The sequence below is a fragment of the Falco cherrug genome, assembly GCF_023634085.1.
Source record: "Falco cherrug isolate bFalChe1 chromosome 11 unlocalized genomic scaffold, bFalChe1.pri SUPER_11_unloc_6, whole genome shotgun sequence".
NCBI lineage: Eukaryota > Metazoa > Chordata > Aves > Falconiformes > Falconidae > Falco > Falco cherrug.
In genome coordinates, this window is record NW_026599275.1 from 47,981 (window position 1) to 67,518 (window position 19,538).

Here is a 19,538-nt window from a genome sequence, read left to right on the forward strand (position 1 = left end):
AGACCCCCCCCCACACACCCTGGGGCCCCCAACTCGGTCTCACCCAGCACCGGCCCTCTCCCCGCTTCGTCCACGCCGAGGGCGCAGGGGAGGCGGCTGCAGGGGGGGGGCACGGCCGAGCCGAACCGCCCCGCGCCCGCCGGGTCCTGCTCCAGACGCGCCAGCGCCATCGCCGGGAGGGGGGGGGTGTGGCGGGGGCGTGGCCCCGCACAGCCCCCCTGGGAGATGTAGGCGGGAAGGGCACTCCCCCAGCCCCCACCCCGGGAGGTCCCCGGTGGCTGGTGAGGGGGGTCCCTGGGTGAGGGGTGGCGGTCGTGTCAGCCCTGAACAGGGGGCGGGGGGGGAAGCCGGAAAACCGCCGCCCCCCCCCCCCCCCCCCCCCATGTCCGGGAAGTGCCGCCCCGAGGCGGGAGGTGCCGGGCAGCGCGGGAGGGGGTTCCCGGAACGGCCCCGCCTGCCCATATATGGGCATGGTTGCGTCAGCAGGGGAAAGCCCCGGTACCGCCTCCTTCCGCTGACGTAGGTGCCCGCGGGGTGGGGGGTGGGGGTCCCATGGGGTGAGGCGGGACACGCGGGTGGGGGGTGGGGTACACCTACCACCCCCCATAACACACAGCACCATGCGACTAATTATCACAATAATTATTATTATTAAATACAAACGTACAAAAATTAAACAGCCACAAAAAAAAGTGCCCCACCCCCCACCAAAGCCGCCCCCCCCCCCCCGGACACGGGGGGTCCTGTAAACTTCACGGGGGGAGGGGGAAGGGGTGTCCCCCCCCCCAGTATACTCCCCTTGGGGTGTGCAGCACAGGGACTCAATCCCCCTAAAATGAGCCCCCACCCCCCAGGGAATACCCAAGTTGTGGGGGTGGAGGGGGGTGTGTTTGACCCTGCGCTCCCCCCCTCACCCCCAGACCCAGGGGGGTCCCCAGGCCCAGCTGGGGGGCACTGGTGAAGGGCCAGGCCCCGTTTGGGGGCATCCAGTTGGTCCCACAGGTCCCGTTCCTGCAGGCCCTGGGGGGCCCTGACCCCCCCGGGGGGGCCCCAGCCGGGGAGGGGGGGGCCTGATCCTGCAGGTCCCTTCAGGCTTGTCTGTTTGGGGGGGGGTGGGGAGTACTCCAGGGGTCCCTCACCCTCACCGTCCTTTTAGGGTTCTCCATTTGGGTGTCCCCAGTTTCTTCAGGTCCATGGTGGGGGTCCCTCAGGTGCCCCACCCTCTAGAACAGTGGAGGTCCACGTCCAGGGGGGTCTCTGTAGGGGTCCCCCCCGAAGCCATGGGCCTCATCCAGCACGGTCCCATGCAGCATCCCGGGTCTGTGGTCCCCATCCCGCTGGGGCCACCAGGTCCAGGGGGTCCCAATGGGGTATCCACGAGGGTCCCCCCAAAGCCACGGTCCTCATCCACATTCCACTGCCCCGTGTCCATACCAGGGGTCCCATGGGGCATCCACGGGGGTCTCCCTGAAGCAATGGTCCTCATCCATGTTCTACTGCCCCACGTCCATACTGGGGGTCCTGTCAGGGTTTCTACGGGGGTCTCGGTGGGGTGTCCAGAGGGGTCCCCCTGAAGCCACAGTTCTCATCCATGTTCCACTGCCCTGTGTCCATTCCGGGAGTCCCGATGGGGTGTCCACGGGGGTCCCCCCGAAGCCATGGTCGTGTCCGTGCTGGGGGTCCTGTCCGGCGGTCCACAGGGGTGCCCCCCCCGAGTCCCATTCCACATCCCCATCACTGTACCAGTGGGGGTCCCCACCGTGGGCGGGAGGAGCCCAGACACCCCGGACGTCGCCCCCCAGCCCATTCCCCATGGGGGGGGACTTCAGAAGCCGAGGGCCGCGCCGGGGGGCAGGGGGCAGCCAGAGCCGGCGTGGTCGCGCACGGAGCCGCGCAGCCGGCGGACCTGGGCGCGGAGCCCGGCTGCCGTTGCCGCCAGTGCCGCGTTCTGGGCGCGGAGCCCCCGGACGCGCTGCTCCAACCGGGCGATGCGTTCCAGCTTCCTCCGCCGGCACCGGCTGGCTGCCAGCCGGTTCCTGAGCCGTCGCCGCTCCGCTTGCAGCCGCTCCGGGGACTCCGGAGCCGGTTCCGTGGCTTCAGCCTCCGGTGCCACACCGGGGATCCCCGGGAAGGGGGTCCCCCCGCCGGCCGCCAGCCCCGCTGGCTCCGGTAGCGCCACGTTGGGGGGCCCCGGTTGGTGTAGCTCGTCCAGCGCCTGCGTGAAGCTGCCGGTGAAACCGTCGCGTTCCCCTGGCACCGGGTAGAAGAAGCTGCCGGTACCGGTGCCTCCACCGAAAAAGCTGCCGTCGGGGCAAGGCGGCGGTTTGAGCCCACGGAAAGGCTCCGGGGGGGTCCCCGGGGGTAGTGCCCCCGGGAGCGCCCCGTAATCGGGCTCGGGCCGGCAGAAGCCACCCGGGAACGGCGCGGGGCGGTAAAACGAAGGCTCCATCCGCGCACACATGCGGCCGCAAAGGGAACCGGGGCGGATAGCGGCGGCGGGACTCGAACCCACGTCCTCCCCGCCGCGCCGCCCGCCCGCCTTATACCCACCCGGGGCGGAAGCGCGGCCCCATTGGTGGCGGCGCCCGCCGGGCCACGCCCCCTCTCCGGGCCACGCCCCCGCGCGGGAAGGGGCGGGGCCGGCGTGGGGGTGTAACGGCGAGGGGGGAACGACGAGCGGGACACGGGGGGGGGGCGGGGGGGGCACAGAGCGGTGTGCATGTGGCACAGGCGTGTGCATGGGCGGGGTTTGGGAGGGCACACGCGTGTGAGCAGGGCCTTGGCTGTGTCCTGGTGCACACGCGTGTGATCAAGGCCCTGGTCGTGTCTCAGTGCACATGCGTGTGAGCGGGGCCCTGGTCGTGTCTCAGTGCACACGTGTGTGAGCAGGGCCCCGGTCATGTCTCAGTGCACACGTGTGTGAGCGGGGCCCTGGTCATGTCCTGGTGCACACGCGTGTGAGCAGGGCCCTGGTCGTGTCTCAGTGCACACGTGTGTGAGCAGGGCCCTGGTCATGTCCTGGTGCACACGCGTGTGAGCAGGGCCCTGGTCGTGTCTCAGTGCACACGTGTGTGAGCAGGGCCCTGGTCGTGTCCGGGTGCACATGCATGTGAGCAGGGCCCTGGTCGTGTCTCAGTGCACACATGTGTGAGCAGGGCCCTGGTCATGTCCTGATGCACACATGTGTGAGTGGGGCCCTGGTCATGCCTCAGTGCACACGTGTGTGAGCAGGCCCTTGGTCATGTCTCAGTGCACACGTGTGTGAGCAGGGCCCTGGTCACGTCTCAGTGCACACGCGTGTGATCAAGGCCCTGGTCATGTCCTGGTACACACGCGTGTGAGCAGGGCCCTGTTCATGTCTCAGTGCACACGCGTGTGAGCAGGGCCTTGGCTGTGTCCTGGTGCACACGCGTGTGATCAAGGCCCTGGTCGTTTCTCAGTGCACATGCGTGTGAGCAGGGCCCTGGTCATGTCCTGGTGCACACGTGTGTGAGCAGGCCCTTGGTCATGTCCTGATGCACACATGTGTGAGTGAGGCCCTGGTCATGCCTCAGTGCACACGTGTGTGAGCAGGCCCTTGGTCATGTCCTGGTGCACACGCGTGTGAGCAGGGCCTCGATCATGTCTCAGTGCACATGCGTGTGAGCAGGGCCCTGGTCATGTCTCAGTGCACACGCGTGTGATCAAGGCCCTGGTCATGTCCTGGTACACACGCGTGTGAGCAGGGCCCTGTTCATGTCTCAGTGCACACGCGTGTGAGCAGGGCCTTGGCTGTGTCCTGGTGCACACGCGTGTGATCAAGGCCCTGGTCGTGTCTCAGTGCACACACGTGTGAGCGGGGCCCCGGTCATGTCCTGGTGCACACGTGTGTGATCAAGGCCCTGGTCATGTCCTGGTGCACACGTGTGTGAGTGGGGCCCTGGTCGCGTCTCAGTGCACACGCGTGTGAGCAGGGCCTTGGCTGTGTCCTGGTGCACACGCGTGTGAGCAGGCCCTTGGTCATGTCCTGATGCACACATGTGTGAGCGGGGCCCTGGTCATGTCTCAGTGCACACGCGTGTGAGCATGGCCCTGGTCATGTCCTGGTGCACTCGTGTGTGAGCAGGGCCCTGGTCATGTCCTGGTGCACACGTGTGTGAGTGGGGCCCTGGTCGCGTCTCAGTGCACACGCATGTGAGCAGGGCCTTGGCTATGTCCTGGTGCACACGCGTGTGATCCAGGCCCTGGTCGTGTCTCAGTGCACACGTGTGTGGGCAGGGCCTTGGCGGTGTCCTGGTGCACACGCGTGTGATCAAGGCCCTGGTCATGTCTCAATGCACATGCGTGTGAGCAGGGCCCTGGTCATGTCCTGGTGCACACGTGTGTGAGCAGGCCCTTGGTCATGTCCTGATGCACACATGTGTGAGCGGGGCCCTGGTCATGTCTCAGTGCACACGTGTGTGAGCAGGACCCTGGTCATGTCTCAGTGCACACGCATGATAAGCACAGGCCTGGTTGTGTCCTGGTGCACACGCATGTGAGCACAGACCCCAGCACACGTCTGTGTGAACACATGTGAGCACAGCCCCCGGTCACATCCTGGTGCACACGCGTGTGAGCATGGGCCCCAACCTGTGTCCAGGTGCACACACGCGATCCCAGCCCGCACCAGGGTGGGACACAGGGCACACGTGTGTCCCATGGTCCCAGGGCTGTGTGCGCAGGCTCACACGGTGCCCACGCGTGTCACCTGCCACTCTGCAGGTGCCCAGACGCCTGCGTCCAGTCCCCAGCCCTGAGTCACCAGCGGCGCCACCTGACTCACTTCCCGTGTCCCGGCATCGCACGCCTGGGCTGAGCACATGGGACCCCCCAGCCCCCCGAGCCGGGGTCCCCTGGGGACACAGCAGGCTTGGGGGGAGGTGGCCCACAACACACCGGCCTTGAGGGGGGGGGGGGCGGGGGGGTCACCCAGGCGTTCGGGCGGGGTGGACGCGGGTTAAAACGTGGCGTGTCTCAGCCTGCCGGGGCGGGGCAGGGACGCACACACGTGTGGATGCATGAAGGCACGTGTGTGGGGGGGGAAACTGGCAACACGGGATGTGCCCCCCCCTCCCCGCCAGGCCCTGTCCCAGCCCCATGCTAATACCCCACACTGGTGGCACTGGGGGTTTTCCCGGAGAGGACGGGGACAAGGGGGACCCAGGCGCCCACACCTCCCCTGGCCCCCTGCATCGCCCCCTCCCCCAGGGACTCGCATGTCTCCTTCCCCCCACCGCAGTTTAGGGGATTTTGGGCCAATCTTGATTTTCCCTCCGAAGTTCTCCTTCCCCATGAGTCAGGCCTGGGCAGACCCCCGCGGACCCAGGTGTCTGCCACCCCCCCTCTATCCCCCACCCCGGGAAACCGAGGCGAGGGGGGGGGGGTGGGGGGTGGGGGTGTGTGTTACAAAGCCCAGATGCCTGGGTGCCCCCCGCGCTGAGCCCTCCCCCTGCCAGGAAGTGGCAGGAGCAGGAAGCTGGGGGGGGGAGGGGCGGGAGGGGGGGGAATTTGGGAAGGGGGGCACGTCTTACCCAGACACTGGAGTCCTTCAGCTGATGGGGTTGGTCCTGGGGGGCTGGGGGGGGCTCCTAGGGCATGGGGAGGTCCCAGGTGTGTGTCCCCCCCCTCCGGCATCTTGCACTTGGTGTCACTCTGGGTGCTCCAACGTCTTCAACTGCCACCGGGCTTTCAGTGGGGGGGGGGGCACCTGTGGGGGGACCCAGATATATGGGGTCAGACCCTCTGTGTGCCCCCATCCCCAGGGGACCCAGGGCCCATGACTCCCCCATTCCCAGGGGACTCAGACCCTGCCCCCCCCCCCCCCCCATTCCCAGGGGACCCAGGCCCTGCCCCCATCCCCCCGTCCCCAGGCACCTGGGTCACCCCTCCACTAACTACGATTCAGGGGGGTACTGGGACCAACTGGTGAGGGTGACCATGTGCTGAGCGTGGGGCGGAATGAAGCTTGGGGGGGTCAAGGGTTCGGTGAGTCCATTGGGGAACCCGAGGCCCCCTGGGGGTGGGAATTTCCCAGCATGCCCTGGGCCTGGATGCCTGGGTTCTCACTGGTGGCAACAGCCAGGGACAAGGGGGACACTGGGAATAAGGGGGTGGGAGCACTGGGACTGGGCTGGGAGCACTGGGGGAGGTGCCCCTGGGGCTGTACTGGGAGCACTGGGGGGGTGGTGTCCCTGGGCCACACTGGGAGCACTGGGGGGGGGGGTGTGTGTCCCTGGGCCACACTGGGAGCACTGGGGGGTGTGTGTGTGTCCCTGGGCCACACTGGGAGCACTGGGGGGGGGGGGTGGGGGGGTGTCCCTGGGCCACACTGGGAGCACTAGGATGTCCCCTGGCTTGCTCTAGGGGGTCCCCGGGGCCGCACTGGGAGCACTGGGGGGTCCCCTGGCTTGCACTACGGGGTCCCTGGGCCGCACTGGGAGCACTGGGGGGTCCCCGGGGCCGCACTGGGAGCACTAGGGGGGTCCCCGGGGCCGCACTAGGGGATCCCCGAGGCCACACTGGGAGCACTGAGGGGTCCCCCCGGGACTCCCCCCAACCCGGAACCGGAAGTGCCGCCGCAGGGGCAGAGCCGCCGGGGGGCGCTGTTGCCGTGGCGCTACCGTTAACCCCCTTCCTCCCCCCCCAGCCGGTGACGCAACCGGAGTCACCGAGTTCGTCGCTGACGTCAGCGAAGGCGGCGCCGCCAATCCCGCCCCGCGGGCGGCACGGCCCAGCCTGACCCAGCCCCGACCCGCCCGGCCCCCCCGCACCTGGCGGCTGCCGGGCCCCGGCGGGCGGAGGGGCTGGGCCGGGCCGGGCCAGACGGGCGGGGCCGCGCGGTGACGCGGCGCTGAGACAGCGGCGGGGCCGAAGGGAGAGCGGGAGCGCGGCCCCAAGATGGCGGCGGGGGTGGGGCCGGAAAGGGGCGGGGCCATGGGGGCGGCCGCGGTGGACGAGACTCTGTGGCCCTGGAGGACCGTTATCAAGATGGCGGCGGCGCGTGACCGGAAGAGGCGGTGTCAGGTGCGGCCGCTCTGGATACGTCTCTGTTAGCTCTGGAGGACCGTGTCCAACATGGCGGCGGGGGCGGGGGCGGCGGGGGGCGTGGCCCCAGGTGCGGCCGCTCTGGGCGCGGCTCAGTGCCCCTGGCGGACCGGCCCTGCGATGGCGGCTATGGCGGCGGGGCGGGACGCGTGCGGGGCGCTGCTCACCTGGGTAAGGGGGGGCCGAGACCGTGTGACCCCCCCCGGGACCCTGTGACCACCCCTCCCCATGTCCTACGAGCCCCCCCCGGGCCCTGTGACCCTCCCAAAACCCGGTGACCCCCTCGTGACCCCCCTCAACCCCCGTGACTCCCCCAGAGCCCTGTGGCGCTCCCAAAACCCAGTGACCCCCCACGGCACCCCCAAGGGCCTGTGACCCCCCCCCATGCCCCGTGACCCCCCCTTCTGCCCCATGACCCCCACAGCACCCAGTGACCCACTCCCGGGACCCCATGATACCCCTTCATGCCCTGTGACCCCCCCCAAAACCCAGTGACCCCTCCCGGCGCCATTTGCCTCCTATAAATGTGGGGGTGATTAACGGGGGGGAGTAGGCAGCTGGGGGCGTCATTGCTGGGGGGGGCTGTTGAGGGTAAAAGGGGGTCCCTGCCCCCCCCCCCAGTGATTTGGGAGGGCTTGTGCAGGTTTGTCTGTGGGAATGGGGGGTACTAGGGGCGGGGGGGGCCAGACACAAGTTGCCTATTCTCAACCTTGAGCAGCCCAAGGGCGGCTGTTGGGTTGTGGGGTTTTTTTTTGGGGGGGGGGGTCATGCCTTGACCACCACCCCACTTGATACCCCCCCCCCCAGCTGCAGACCTTTGCCCCCCCGTCACCTTGCACGTCCCCCCAGGATCTGGCCAGCGGGGTGGCCCTCGCCCATGTCCTGCATAGCATGTGAGTCGGGGGGGGGCACACGCTGCCCCCCTACCTTGGGGACACACCCTGGGAGGGGGGGCAGTGGGAAAGGGGGGGGGCACACCTGATTTTCCCCCCACCCCCCCCAGCGATGCTTCGTGGTTCAACGAGACGTGGCTGGGTCGGATCCGGAACGATGCTGAGGATAACTGGCGGCTGAAGGTGGGGGGGCACACCAGTTTTGGGGGGGGGTGCGCTTTGTAGATGGGGAGCTGGAGGATTTGGAGGTGTTGGCTTGTGGGGGGGATGTTGCAATTTGGGGGGCATGACAGGGTTGATTGTGAGACCTGGTTTGGGGGTGTGAGTTGTGGAGACCTTGAGGTAGTGTGACAGCAGTGGGGGAGTGTTTTGGTGGGGGGGGGATTTTGGGGGTCTCGGGGAATTCTGGGGGTTGGGGGTGGCTCCCAGCTTTCCCCCCACACACAGGTGAGCAACCTGCGGAAGGTGCTGCAGAGTGTCCTGGAGTACTGGCAGGATGTGAGTTTGGGGGTGTACGGGGGTTCCAGGCCTCCAGGACCCCCATTTTGGGGGGGGGGGGGTGTCCCCCTGGGAGGGGGCTGACCTCTGATTTTCCCCCTCCAGGTACTGGGTCAGGCTGTGGCAGATCAACACGTGCCCGATGTGGCTCTGGCAGCCCAGCATGCTGACCCAGAGCAACTGGGTAAACTGGTGCGACTGGTGCTGGGCTGTGCCGTGAGCTGCGAAAGGCGGGAAGGTGGGTGTCAGGCTGGCGTGGGCAGGGGGGTCCAGCCTTGAAATGCCCCCCTGATCCCCCCTAACCTTCCCCCCCGGCTTCCCCCTCTTTACAGAGCACATCCAACGCATCATGACGCTGGAGGAGTCGGTGCAGCATGTGGTGATGACGGCCATCCAGGAGGTGGAGGGGCTGCTGGGGGTCTCGAGGGGGGGGGGGGCTTGGGGGTCCTGGGAGGGCTTGGGGGGGGCATTCAGGGGGGCTGAGTGTGGCCAGTGGAGTCTGTGGAAGGGTTTTGGGGATGCTGGGGATTTTGGGGAGGCCCTGGGGGTTTGGGGGGAGCTGGAAATTCAACCCCCCCCCCCCCCCCAGTGCCTGACCCCCAGTTTATAATTAATTTTATCCCGCAGCTTTTGGATAAGGAGCCCATGGAGACGATGGCAGTGGAGACATACGGGAACTTTGACACGCAGGTGGGGGGGGCAGGGGGGCAGATTGAAGGGGGGCTGGGTGAAGGGGGTGGGGAGGCAAAGCCAGGCTGGGGGGGGGGGCCAGCTCTGGTGGCAGCACTTGGCTGGGGGGGGGGTGGTACACAGAGCCCTGAGGCTGGGGTTTGGTGGGGGGTATCAAGGTGGGACTGGGGGGGGTGGGAGGGTTTGGGGGGTGTCAGGGTGGGGCGAGGGGGTTTGGGGGTTGTCAGTGTTGGAGGGGGTGTTGGGGGTGTCTGGGTGCCCCCCCTGCCCCAGCACTAACCCCCCTCCCATTTCCCCCCCCCAGTCGCGGCGCTATTACTTCCTGAGTGAGGAGCCCGAGGAGGTCGGGGGGCCACAGCAGCGCTGCCTTGAGCTGGAGCAGCAGGTGGGGGGGCCCTCACGTCCTGCTCCCCGCCCCTCCTAGAGTTCCCAGGGCTAGATGGAGGGCACCCAACGCAGTAACGCTGAGCGGGAGGAGATTCTTTGCTGTCTTGTGTGAGGGTTGGGTACTCGGACCCACAAAACCCCCCAGACCCATGGGAACTTCCCAGACCCATGAAGACCCCCCCCAGGGAGGGAAGCACAGGTGCTGGTGTGCCCTGGCAGACCCCTCGGTGCCACGGGGCAGGTGGCAGTGCTGCTGGAGGAGAAGGGCGCATTGGCGGAGGAGAACCGGGCGCTGCGGGAGGAGACGTCACAGCTGGAAGCTGCTGCTGCCGGTGCCACCGCCAAGAAGCTGCTGCTGCTGCAGACACGAGTGGAGCAGCTGCAGGAGGAGAATTACCGGTAGGACCGGGGTGCTGAGGGTCCTGAGCCGGGAGGGGGGGAGGGTCCTGTGGCCACGGGGGTCCTTTTGGACGGGTCTTGCTCTGATTTTGGGGGGTGCTCCCTGATCCTTGGGTGCGTTGCCCTGATTTTGGGGGGCGTTGCTCTGATTTTCAAGCTGTGTTTTGCTGTGGAGAGAATAAAACCGGGGGGGAAGGGGTATGGTGTACCCCTGTGCTGTGGGGGGCTGACGGTGATGTTGGGGGGACCCCCCACAGGCTGGAGAGCGGGAAGGAGGAGCTGCAGGCACGCTGCAGCCAGCTGGAGCAGGAGGCACGGGGGCTGCAGGCGCGGGCGGAGGAGCTGAGCGGCCTGGCCGGGGAAGCCCGAGCTCTGCGCGACGAGATGGATGTGCTGCGGTGAGGGGGCGGGGGGGCGGGATGCCGGGGTACCCCCAGCGCGGGGGGAGCCCCACATCCCGGCCTGAGTGGCGGGTGTCGGCGGCAGGGCGTCGTCGGCCCGCGCGGGGCGGCTGGAGGCGGCGGGTGGCGGCGTACCGGGGCCGTGCGGCGGCGGCGGGGGACCTGCGGCGCTGGCTGCGGGCGCTGGAGGAGCGTCATGCCGGGCAGCTGCGCCGGGCCGCCGTGCTGCAGCAGCAGCTGGGCCGCGCGCAGGCCGGGTGCGCGCAGCTGGAGGCGGCCCGCAGGCAGGTGGGCGGGGCTGGGGGAGGGACGGGGCGGGGCTGAGGTGCTGGGGCAGGGATGGAGGGGCGGGGCTAATGTCCTGGGGCAGGAACAGGGCGGGGCTAAGGGAGGGATGGGGCGGGGCTGAGGGGATGGGCAGGACTAAGGTGCTGGGACAAGGATGGAGGGGCGGGGCTAAGGTGCTGGGGCAGGAACAGGGCGGGGCTAACGGGATGGGCAGGACTAGTGCTGGGACAAGGATGGAGGGGCGGGGCTAAGGTGCTGGGGCAGGAACAGGGCGGGGCTAAGGGAGGGATGGGGCGGGGCTGAGGGGATGGGCAGGACTAGTGCTGGGACAAGGATGGAGGGGCGGGGCTAAGGTGCTGGGGCAGGAACAGGGCGGGGCTAACGGGATGGGTAGGACTGAGGTGCTGGGACAAGGATGGAGGGGCGGGGCTAAGGTGCTGGGGCAGGAACAGGGCGGGGCTAAGGGAGGGATGGGGCGGGGCTGAGGGGATGGGCAGGACTGAGGTGCTGGGGCAGGGATGGAGGGGCGGGGCTAAGGTGCTGGGGCAGGAAGAGGGCGGGGCTATCGGGATGGGCAGGACTAGTGCTGGGGTAGGGATGGAGGGGCGGGGCTATGTGCAGACCCTAATGCAACAGAGGTGGGGGCGTGGCCTGGGATTCAGGGGCGTGGCCATGCCAATAGGCCCTTCCCTACGGGGGCGGGGGGGCATCATGCATTAAGGGTGTGACCTACAGGAAATATGTAAAGATGGGGGAGGGGGGGGCGTGTCCCTTGGTAGGGGGGTCCCAGGGGTGGGGCCATGGGCTGAGGGGGGTGTGGTCAGCCGTGGCCCCGCCCAGGTGGAGGAGCTGAGCGGGCAGCAGGCAGAGGCAGCGCTGCGGGCAGAGAAATGGCAGCTGGAGTTCCAGAACCTGCAGGAGAAGTTCGAGGCGCTGAACAAGGAGAAGGAGGTGGGGAGTTGTTTGAGTGTCCCCCCCCCCTTCCCCAGACGCCTGGGTTCCCCTGATGATACCCCCCCCCCCCAACAGCGGCTGCTGGAAGAGCGGGATGCCCTGCGCGAGGCCAACGAGGAGCTGCGCTGCGCTCAGGTGCAGCAGAGCTGCCTGCGCCAAGCGGGTGAGTGAGGGACCCCCGGGGAGGGGGGGGGGACGTGGGACCTGTGGGGGGCGGTGAGGGACCCCCTGGGGGCGTGACAGACCTAACCGGCAGGGAGGGACGGCGCTGAGCACAAGCCTTACACGAGACACTAGAGATTCTCTGGTTGGGGCAGCGGCTTTGAGCAGGGGGGAACCAGGGTTGGGGGGGGGTTGGGGACACACACTGCTGTCCCCGGGGAGGGGGGTGCAATGGGGGTCCCCAGGGTGCAATCTGGGGGTGTCATCTCCTGCCACTCCCCTCCCCAACCGGCTTTCCCCCCCTCCCCCCCAGATGCGGTGCTGGAGAAGGGTGCAGCCCCAGCAGGAAATTTGGCAGCTGAAATCCTCCCTGCAGAGCTGAGGTGGGTGCAGGAGGGGCTCCCCAGCTTTGGGGTACCCCGTAGCCACCCCCCCTAGACCCCCTCACCCTCCCAGGGAGACGGTGGCACGGCTGCGGCGGGAGAACCGGCGGCTGCAGGCGCAGGAGGTGATGCTGCGACGTCAGCGGGACCAGCTCCAGCGGCGGCTGCGTGACACCGACCAGCAAAGGTGGGGGCCTGAGGGGGGGTCACAGTGTCCCACCTACCACACCAGACCCCCCCCCTCATCCTTGACATACCCCCCTCACCGCAGGCTGGAGGCCACGGGGATGGCAGAGGTGCGGACAGTGCAGGGGGACCCCCAGGAGGAGGTAAGTGGGGTGGGAAAAGGGGGGGGGGGCTCCCATTTCACTGGGGGGATTCTGATATTCTGGGAGGGGTCCGTATTTGGGGGCAGGTGAGGTTTGAGGGTGCACGGCATGAGTCCCCTCAGGTTTGGGGGGGATGCTGCAGTTTGGTGGGCAGGTGCTCCACAGCTTTTGGGGCCCCCCCCTCACCCCTCATTTCCCCCCCCCCCCCAGTTGTTGCTGCTGGAGGACACACTGGAGGAGCTGTGAGTGCGTGTGGGGGGGCAGCCTGGACCCCCCGGGGGGGTGGGGGGGGCAGGGCAGCCTGTCCCCATGTCCCCAACCTGTGTGTGCCCCCCCCCAACCCCCCCCCCCAGGGAGGAGCTTCCCGAGGCAGGGGCAGAGCTGCAAGGGGATGAGGAGCTGGAGTCACCGAGAAACACTGGTGGTACGGAGGGGTCGGTGGGGGGGGGGGTCGCTGGGGGGGTCGCGGAGCTGTGCTGTGCCTCAGTTTCCCCCAGGAAAGCTGTGTGTTGGCGGGGGGGGGGGGGGGGGGGCAGGTGTGGTCCCCCCTGGGGGAAAGGGGCTGGTTTGGTTGACCCTCCCTTCACCTTGACTTTGTTTTGGTGCCCCCCCCTGCCCCCCCCTCTGTTTGTGCCCCTGCCCAGGGTCGCGGTGCCAGAGGGAGGAGGCCATGCATGTTCTGGAGCAGCGCTGCCATCGGCGTGTCGGGGGGGCCTACATGGTGCGGGGCTGGGGACCCTCCCCCGGGCTGGCCTGGGGGCACTTCAGGGACCCTCAGGGTTGTTTTGGGGAGTTGGGGGGGTTCAGGGGCTCCCCAGAAATATCACACCTGTACTGGGGTGGGGGGGAGGCACTGGGACCCCCTAGACATCCCCTGGGTTGTGGGTTTTTTTTGGGGGGGGGGGGTGGGGGGTTGGGGACCCTTGGGGCATTTCTGGGTGCTGGGCTGGGGGGGCCACCTCTTTGGGGGGATCTCGGGGGGGGGCCTCCCCGGGTGTTTTCTTGGCTGGGGAGGAGCCCTGAGGAATCTGGGGGGATGCTGGGACACCACCCCCGAGGGTTGTTTAATGGGGCAGAGGGTCTGGAGCTGGGGGGGGGGCATCACCCCAGGAGGGGGCTTCTCGGTGTCGGAGGTCCCATGCTGTCACCCTGCCCCCCCCAGGCACTGGAGCCGAAGCCCCCCAACCCCGCCACAGCCTCCATCCTCCACAGTCTCCGGAACCAGCTGCAGGAGAAGGATTCCCTGATCCGGCACTTGGAGGTGAGAGGGGGGGCTGGGTGGGGGCCTTGAGGGTGGTCCTGGGGGGTCTCTGACTCCAGCTCCCCCCCTGTGCCCCCCCCACAGAACGACTACGAGCGGAGCCGGGCGCAGCGGGAGAGGGGAGGAGCGGCTGCTTGTCACCGCCTGGTACAACATGGTGAGTGATGGGGGGGTACCGAGACCCCTGGGGGGGGCACAGAGACCCTCGGGTGGGCCATGTGTACCCCCTGGGGGGGCACATACCCCCGGGGGAGGTGTAAATATTTCTTAGGGGGGTGCAGAGACCTCACGATGGAGTAGTTATTTACAGGGGGGCTGTAAACTGGGGGGGGGGGGGGCAGTGTTGAGAGCCTGGTGCTGGGGGTCTCCATGGGCTCCCCGCCCCCTCCACCAGCACTGTGGGTTTGGGGGGGGTCTGACACTCAGTCTGTGCCCCCCCCAGGGCCTGGCACTCCAGCAGCAGACCAGCGAGGGGGGTGGGCTGCGGGCTCCCCACCCCGGGGCTCAGTCCTTCCTGGCCCAGCAGCGCTTGGCCACAGCCACCCGCCGCGCCCGGCCCCCCCATGGCCGCCCCCCCAACCGCTGAGCGGGGGGGTCCTGGGGGGGTCCCCCCCTTTCTGGGCTGGTCCCATTTTAGACACTACAGGCTCGGTGTAGCCCCCCACCCTTTGGGGGGGACCGGGCCCTGCACCCCTCTTAAAGGGGGCTTTTAGCACTTCTATTTTTCTACCCCTTTTCTGTGGGGTGGGGGGTCCTGCACCCCCGCCCCCCCACCCCCCCCCCCTAAAAAAATCCTTTCAATAAAGCCACAAGACTCAGGGCTGGGGGTTTATTTCAAGTGGCAATTCTTGGGGGGCTCGTATAGGGTTGAGCCGCGGTGGGGGGAACGTGTGTTTGGGGGGGGTCCGTCTGTCCGTCCCCCTTAGACCACGTCATCTTTGCTGGGGTGCGGGATCCAGCGGTCGTGGGGGCTGCTGCCCCCCCCTGGGATGTCCCCCAGGAGAATGGCTGTGTCCCCCCCCAGGCTGTCCCCATCCCCTGGGGTGGGCTCGGGGCCAAGCCCCGCTTCGGAGCCAACGCTGTTCTTGCGGCGCAGCAGAGAGAAGCGTCGGGCAAAGGTGCCCGGGGGAGAGCGTGGGGGGGGCTCCAGGGTGACCCCAATTTCCTCCAGTGGCTGGAACTGCATCTCCTCCTTGGCCAGCCTGGGGGACACCGGGGTCACTCTCAGTGCCCCCCTCCAGATCTCAGGGTCACCCCCAGCCCCCTCTGGACTGGCTTTGGGAGTGTCCCAGGCTGGACCCTGGGGTCCCTGCGTGGTTTTGGGGACACCGGGGAGGTCTTGGGGTGGCTGGAGGGGGTCTGGGGGGTAGTTTGGGGGTTGGTGGGGGTGCCTGGGGCAGGATGCTGTTTTGGGGGACCCCAGGGGGTTGGTGGGGGTCCCGAGGGACCCTTCTGGTAGGTTTGGGGGGCTTCAGGGGCTGAGGTGGGGGATTCCTGGGAAGGGGGGAGATGCCAGGGCAGGGGGCTGCTGGGGTCCCAGAGTGCTGGGGACGTTCCAGGGTCAGGGGGTCCTGGGTGCTGGGGATCCCAGGTTGGGGGATCCCGGGGTGCTGGAGGTGGGGGAGTGGGTGGGTTCCTGGGCACTGGGGGTCCCAGTGCGGGGGGGGGTCCCAGTGTGCCGGGGGTGCCAGGGTCCTGGGGCAGGGGGTTCCCACTGTGGGGGAGTCCCATTGTGGGAGGGTCCCAGGGTGCTGGGGGTCCCGGAGCAGGGGCGTCCCAGGGTGCTGGGGTCCTGGGGTGGGGGGGTCCCAGGGTGGAGGGTCCCGTCCCCACTCACGCCACGTCGAAGGCCGAGCCGCGGAAGGGGGGCTGGCGCAGTGGGGCGGCCGCAGCCGTGTAGGGGGCGCGGGGGCTGGCGCTGTCCCAGTATCGGTCCCGCTCCAGCGCCGGAACCTCCCCGTACAGCTCGTCCACCGCCAGCATCGACACCTGTGGGACAGACATCAGGGTGTCCCGTTCCCCCCCCCGCGCCGCCCGGGACCCCCCCCCCCCCCCCCCGCCACCCCCCTGGTGCCCAGCGGGACGGGGGTACCTGGAAGTTGCGGTCGATGAGCGTGTTGGTCTCGAAGTCATCGTCATCCTCCCCGAAGGGGTTGATGAGCTGCTCCGCCACCTGCGGTGGGGCCACTGTGTCCCCAGGGCCACCGCCTGTCCCCCGGCGTCACCCCCTGCCCTGTCGCTCCCCCCCTCACCTTGAGCCACCCCACGTAGAAGAAGAACTGGAGGAGGGTGAAGATGGGGACCCCCAGGTCCAGCTCGTGTCCCGCATAGCCCTGGGCCGGGTCCAGGAACTGCCGCCCGATCAGGCAAGTGACAAAGAAGGTGTAGACAGCGATGGTCACCACCTGTGACGGGGGGACAACACCCGCGTGGCCCTCCATGACCCAGAGCACTGACCCCCAGGGCCCTCCGGCCCTCTCCATGTCCCGCCACGTCCCTTCACATCCCTCCATCTCCATCCAGGCTCCTCCATGTTCCCCTGGGCCCCTGTGTCCCTCCTTCCCTGGCCGTGTCCCCAGATGTCCCCCCATGTCCCGTGGTGACCCTCCATCCCCATCCAGGTCCCATCCCCCCGCCCCCGTGTCCCTCCATCCCTGGCCGTGTCCCCTGGTGACCCTCCGGCCCCTCCAGATTCCCCTGTCCCCATGCCCCCATGTCCCTCCACCCCTCTGGGTGTCCCCAGAGGTCCCCCCATCCCTATCCCCCTGTGTCCCCCCCCACGTCCCTCCATCCCCATCCAGGTCCCCGCCATGTCCCTCCACCTCTGTCCACGTCCCCCCCTCCCTGTCCCCCTGTGCCCCTCCATCCTCACCCAGACCTCTATCCCTCCTCTTCCCCCCCGCCCCCCCCTCCCTGTCCCTCCTCCCAGTGCTCCCAGTGCCCACCTGGGTGTACACCAGTGGGACGCTGATCCAGTCGTAGTGGAAGAGGAGGCTGCAGTGGCCGCGAAAGCGGTTCAGCTCCTGGGGGGGGGAGGGGTGGCACAGGAGGGTTGGGGGGGCTCGGGGGGGGTCCGGGCGGGCGCGGGGGGGTTGGGGGATGGGTACCTCCATGAGGAGCTTGAGGGCGCAGTCGTCGCGCACACGCCCCTCCCGCCGTGCCTGCCCCGCCAGCGCCCCGAACCAGGCGCAGGGCACCCAGAACTTGTTGTAGGGGGAGCGCAGCCCCTCCAGGCGCCGCCGCTCCTCCCGCGTCAGGAACCCTGCGGGCGTGACGTCACTGTCCTGCCCGCGACGTCACCCGCCACCCCCCATGACGTCACCGCCCAGCAGCACTGGCGCCTGGTGACGTCAGGGTGCCCCGGTGACGTCACAGCGCAGAAGTCAGGGGAACCTGCGCCCAGCCCTGCCGTGTCCACGTGATGCCGGCACCGTGCCCTGATGCCATCACAGCCCCACCAGTGCCACCGCCGTGATGCCGCTCCCACCTCCAGTGTAGTGCACAGTGACGTCACTGCCGTGATGTCACCCCAGGGCATCCCCCCCTCCCGCTCCCACCCAGCCTGTCACCACCCCTGTGCTGCCGTCACCCCTCCGATGACATCATCGCACCCTGACGAGGTCACGCACCGGCCTCCACAAGGTGGTCGGTGGTGGGGAAGCGCTTGTAGACAGCGGTGCTGACGGCGCGCAGCACCAGCAGCGCGGCCAGGCTGCCGTAGCGCATCAGGGTCCGACGCAGGATGCGGCCCCGCGCATCGGCCCCGTGGACGTTGCCCGCCACGGCCACCATCAGCCCGTCCGGAGCCGGGACGCTGCGGAACTGCCCCCACCAGCGCTCCAGCACCAGCGCCACGTAGAAACCTGCGGGACTGGGATGCACTGGGGGGGCACTGAGAGGGGGCGCGGGGGGGGACTTGGGGTCGCTGGGAGCAGTGGGAGCACTGGGAGGGGGTGCTGGGGGCACTGGGAGCAGTGGGAGCACTGGGGATGGTGGGAGCATTGGGAGGCGGCGTTGGTGACAGTAGGAGCACTGGGACGGGGTGTTGGGAGCACTGGGGGGAGTTGGGGACGCTGGGGCTCTCACCGAGGACGAGGGACACAGGGATATGGTTGGTGGGTACAGGGACACTGGGAGCACTGGGGACACTGGGGGACCTCACCAAGGACGAAGGACATGGGAATGAGGTTGGTGGGTCTGGGGACACTGGCAGCACTGCGAGCAGGCACTGGGGGGAGCTGGGGACACAGGGAGACACTGGGAGGGGGTGTTGGGGACACTGGGGGACCTCACTGAGGATGAAGGACATGGGAATGAGGTTGGTGGGTCTGGGGACACTGGGAGCACTGCGAGCAGGCACTGGGGGGAGCTGGGGACGCTGGGAGGGGGTGTTGGGGGCACTGGGGACACTGGGGGACCTCACCGAGGACGAAGGACACGGGGATGAGGTTGGTGGGTCTGGGGATGCTGGGAGCGCTGCGAGCAGGCACTGGGGGGAGCTGGGGATGCTGGGAGGGGGTGTTGGGGGCACTGGGGACACTGGGGGACCTCACCGAGGACGAAGGACACGGGGATGAGGTTGGCGGACTTGTCACAGTACAGCACCAGCTTCTCAAAGAGCCGCTTCTGCGCCTCCGACAGCAGGAACCTGGGGGTGGGGGGGGGCGGGGAGGGGTCACCAGTCCAGACCCCCCTGCTGGCTGCACGTGTGTCCCCCCATGTCCCGCCATACAAGGTACCATGTCCCCACACTCCCTGTGTGTCCCCAGCCCCGCATGTCCCTGTGTGCCCCCCTCATGCCTCGCCGTGACCCCTCGTGTGTCCCCATCCCGGTGCACCCCCTGTGTCCCCACACCCCCCACGCACCGCGTCCCACCGTGTCTCCACGTCCCCATCCCAGTGCACCCCCCGTGTCCCCACGTCCCCATCCCAGTGCACCCCCAGTGTCCCCACACCCCCCCACGCACCGTGTCCCACCGTGTCCCCGCGTCCCCATCCCAGTGCACCCCCTGCATGTCCCCATCCCCCGCCGTGTCCCCGCACCCCCGTGTCCCCCCGGGTGCCCCGCACCGGTAGGCCAGGCTGAGCCCCAGGTAGGCGCTGAGGAAGAGCAGCAGCTCCCGGTAGAGCAGCTTGTAGATGCTCCCGCGCCAGAGCAGCAGCAGCTGCGAGAAGCCCCCGAATCGCGCCGTGGCCACCCGCGAGGTGTAGGTCACCGTCATGGTGGCCGCAGGGACACGCAGGTGGCACCTTCGGGACGGCAAAACCCTGCGGGACACAAAAACTGGGGGGGGGGCACATGCACTAACCCAATACCTGGGGGAAACCAGCACCTTGGGGACCCCCCGCACAGCCCGGGGACACCTGGGGACCAGCCGGGGGGTACTGTCACCCCCCCTTCTATATATCCCCCCCTCCATACACCACCCCCACCCCCCACCCCTCACCTGTGGGAAACCTGAGCTGGGGCGGCCACTGCCAAACTGGGGCCACTGTCCCCGTCCCCAGCCTTTAAATACCGTCCTGGGGCTGGCCCTGCCCCAGGGCTGGGGGGGACGGGACATCTGTGTCCCCTGAGGGGTGGGGAGGCCGGATGCCTAGGCCCTCCCCCCATGACCCCCGAGGGAGAGGCTGCTCCTGAGCCCATCCCCCGCCCCAGGGGGAAACTGAGGCAGAGGGTGGGGGGTGGTCTGGGAGCCTGCCCTCCCCCCGCGCCCCCCCCCCCGGCAGCTCTGGCCCCGGCCCCATGGCCATGCGCCAGCAGCAGGAGTGCGGGGACAAATCACAGTGGGACATGGGACACGGGGCCAGGCCCGTGCTGGGTAGGG

At 68.6% G+C, this 19,538-nt stretch overlaps 3 protein-coding genes across 3 annotated transcripts; 1 reads left to right on the forward strand and 2 right to left on the reverse strand.

Moving 5' to 3' along the window:
• Window positions 1-672: 672 nt before the first annotated feature.
• Window positions 673-5,208, reverse strand: JUNB (JunB proto-oncogene, AP-1 transcription factor subunit). Its single transcript, XM_055700008.1, has one exon. The coding sequence runs from the start codon at window positions 2,738-2,740 to the stop codon at window positions 1,826-1,828; it is 915 nt and encodes a 304-aa protein (XP_055555983.1). The 5' UTR covers window positions 2,741-5,208; the 3' UTR covers window positions 673-1,825.
• Window positions 5,209-7,111: 1,903 nt separating this feature from the next.
• Window positions 7,112-14,486, forward strand: HOOK2 (hook microtubule tethering protein 2). Its single transcript, XM_055700009.1, is given in 24 exon segments — window positions 7,112-7,236; window positions 7,873-7,958; window positions 8,069-8,141; window positions 8,406-8,456; window positions 8,562-8,694; window positions 8,789-8,856; window positions 9,084-9,146; window positions 9,451-9,531; window positions 9,775-9,932; window positions 10,190-10,330; window positions 10,419-10,455; window positions 10,457-10,621; window positions 11,462-11,572; window positions 11,651-11,738; window positions 12,051-12,120; window positions 12,176-12,307; window positions 12,392-12,449; window positions 12,660-12,691; window positions 12,803-12,873; window positions 13,094-13,170; window positions 13,612-13,710; window positions 13,795-13,830; window positions 13,832-13,867; window positions 14,153-14,486. Coding segments are annotated over 24 exon segments (2,061 nt in total). The 5' UTR covers window positions 7,112-7,185; the 3' UTR covers window positions 14,297-14,486.
• Window positions 14,487-14,542: 56 nt separating this feature from the next.
• On the reverse strand, window positions 14,543-18,997 carry BEST2 (bestrophin 2). The gene is made up of 8 exons (XM_055700012.1): window positions 18,781-18,997; window positions 17,340-18,358; window positions 16,818-16,972; window positions 16,656-16,733; window positions 15,963-16,115; window positions 15,803-15,883; window positions 15,548-15,699; window positions 14,543-14,912 (listed from the first exon to the last, which is right to left on the reverse strand). The coding sequence occupies exons 2-8, from the start codon at window positions 17,710-17,712 to the stop codon at window positions 14,633-14,635; spliced, it is 1,272 nt and encodes a 423-aa protein (XP_055555987.1). The 5' UTR covers window positions 17,713-18,358; window positions 18,781-18,997; the 3' UTR covers window positions 14,543-14,632.
• Window positions 18,998-19,538: the final 541 nt, after the last annotated feature.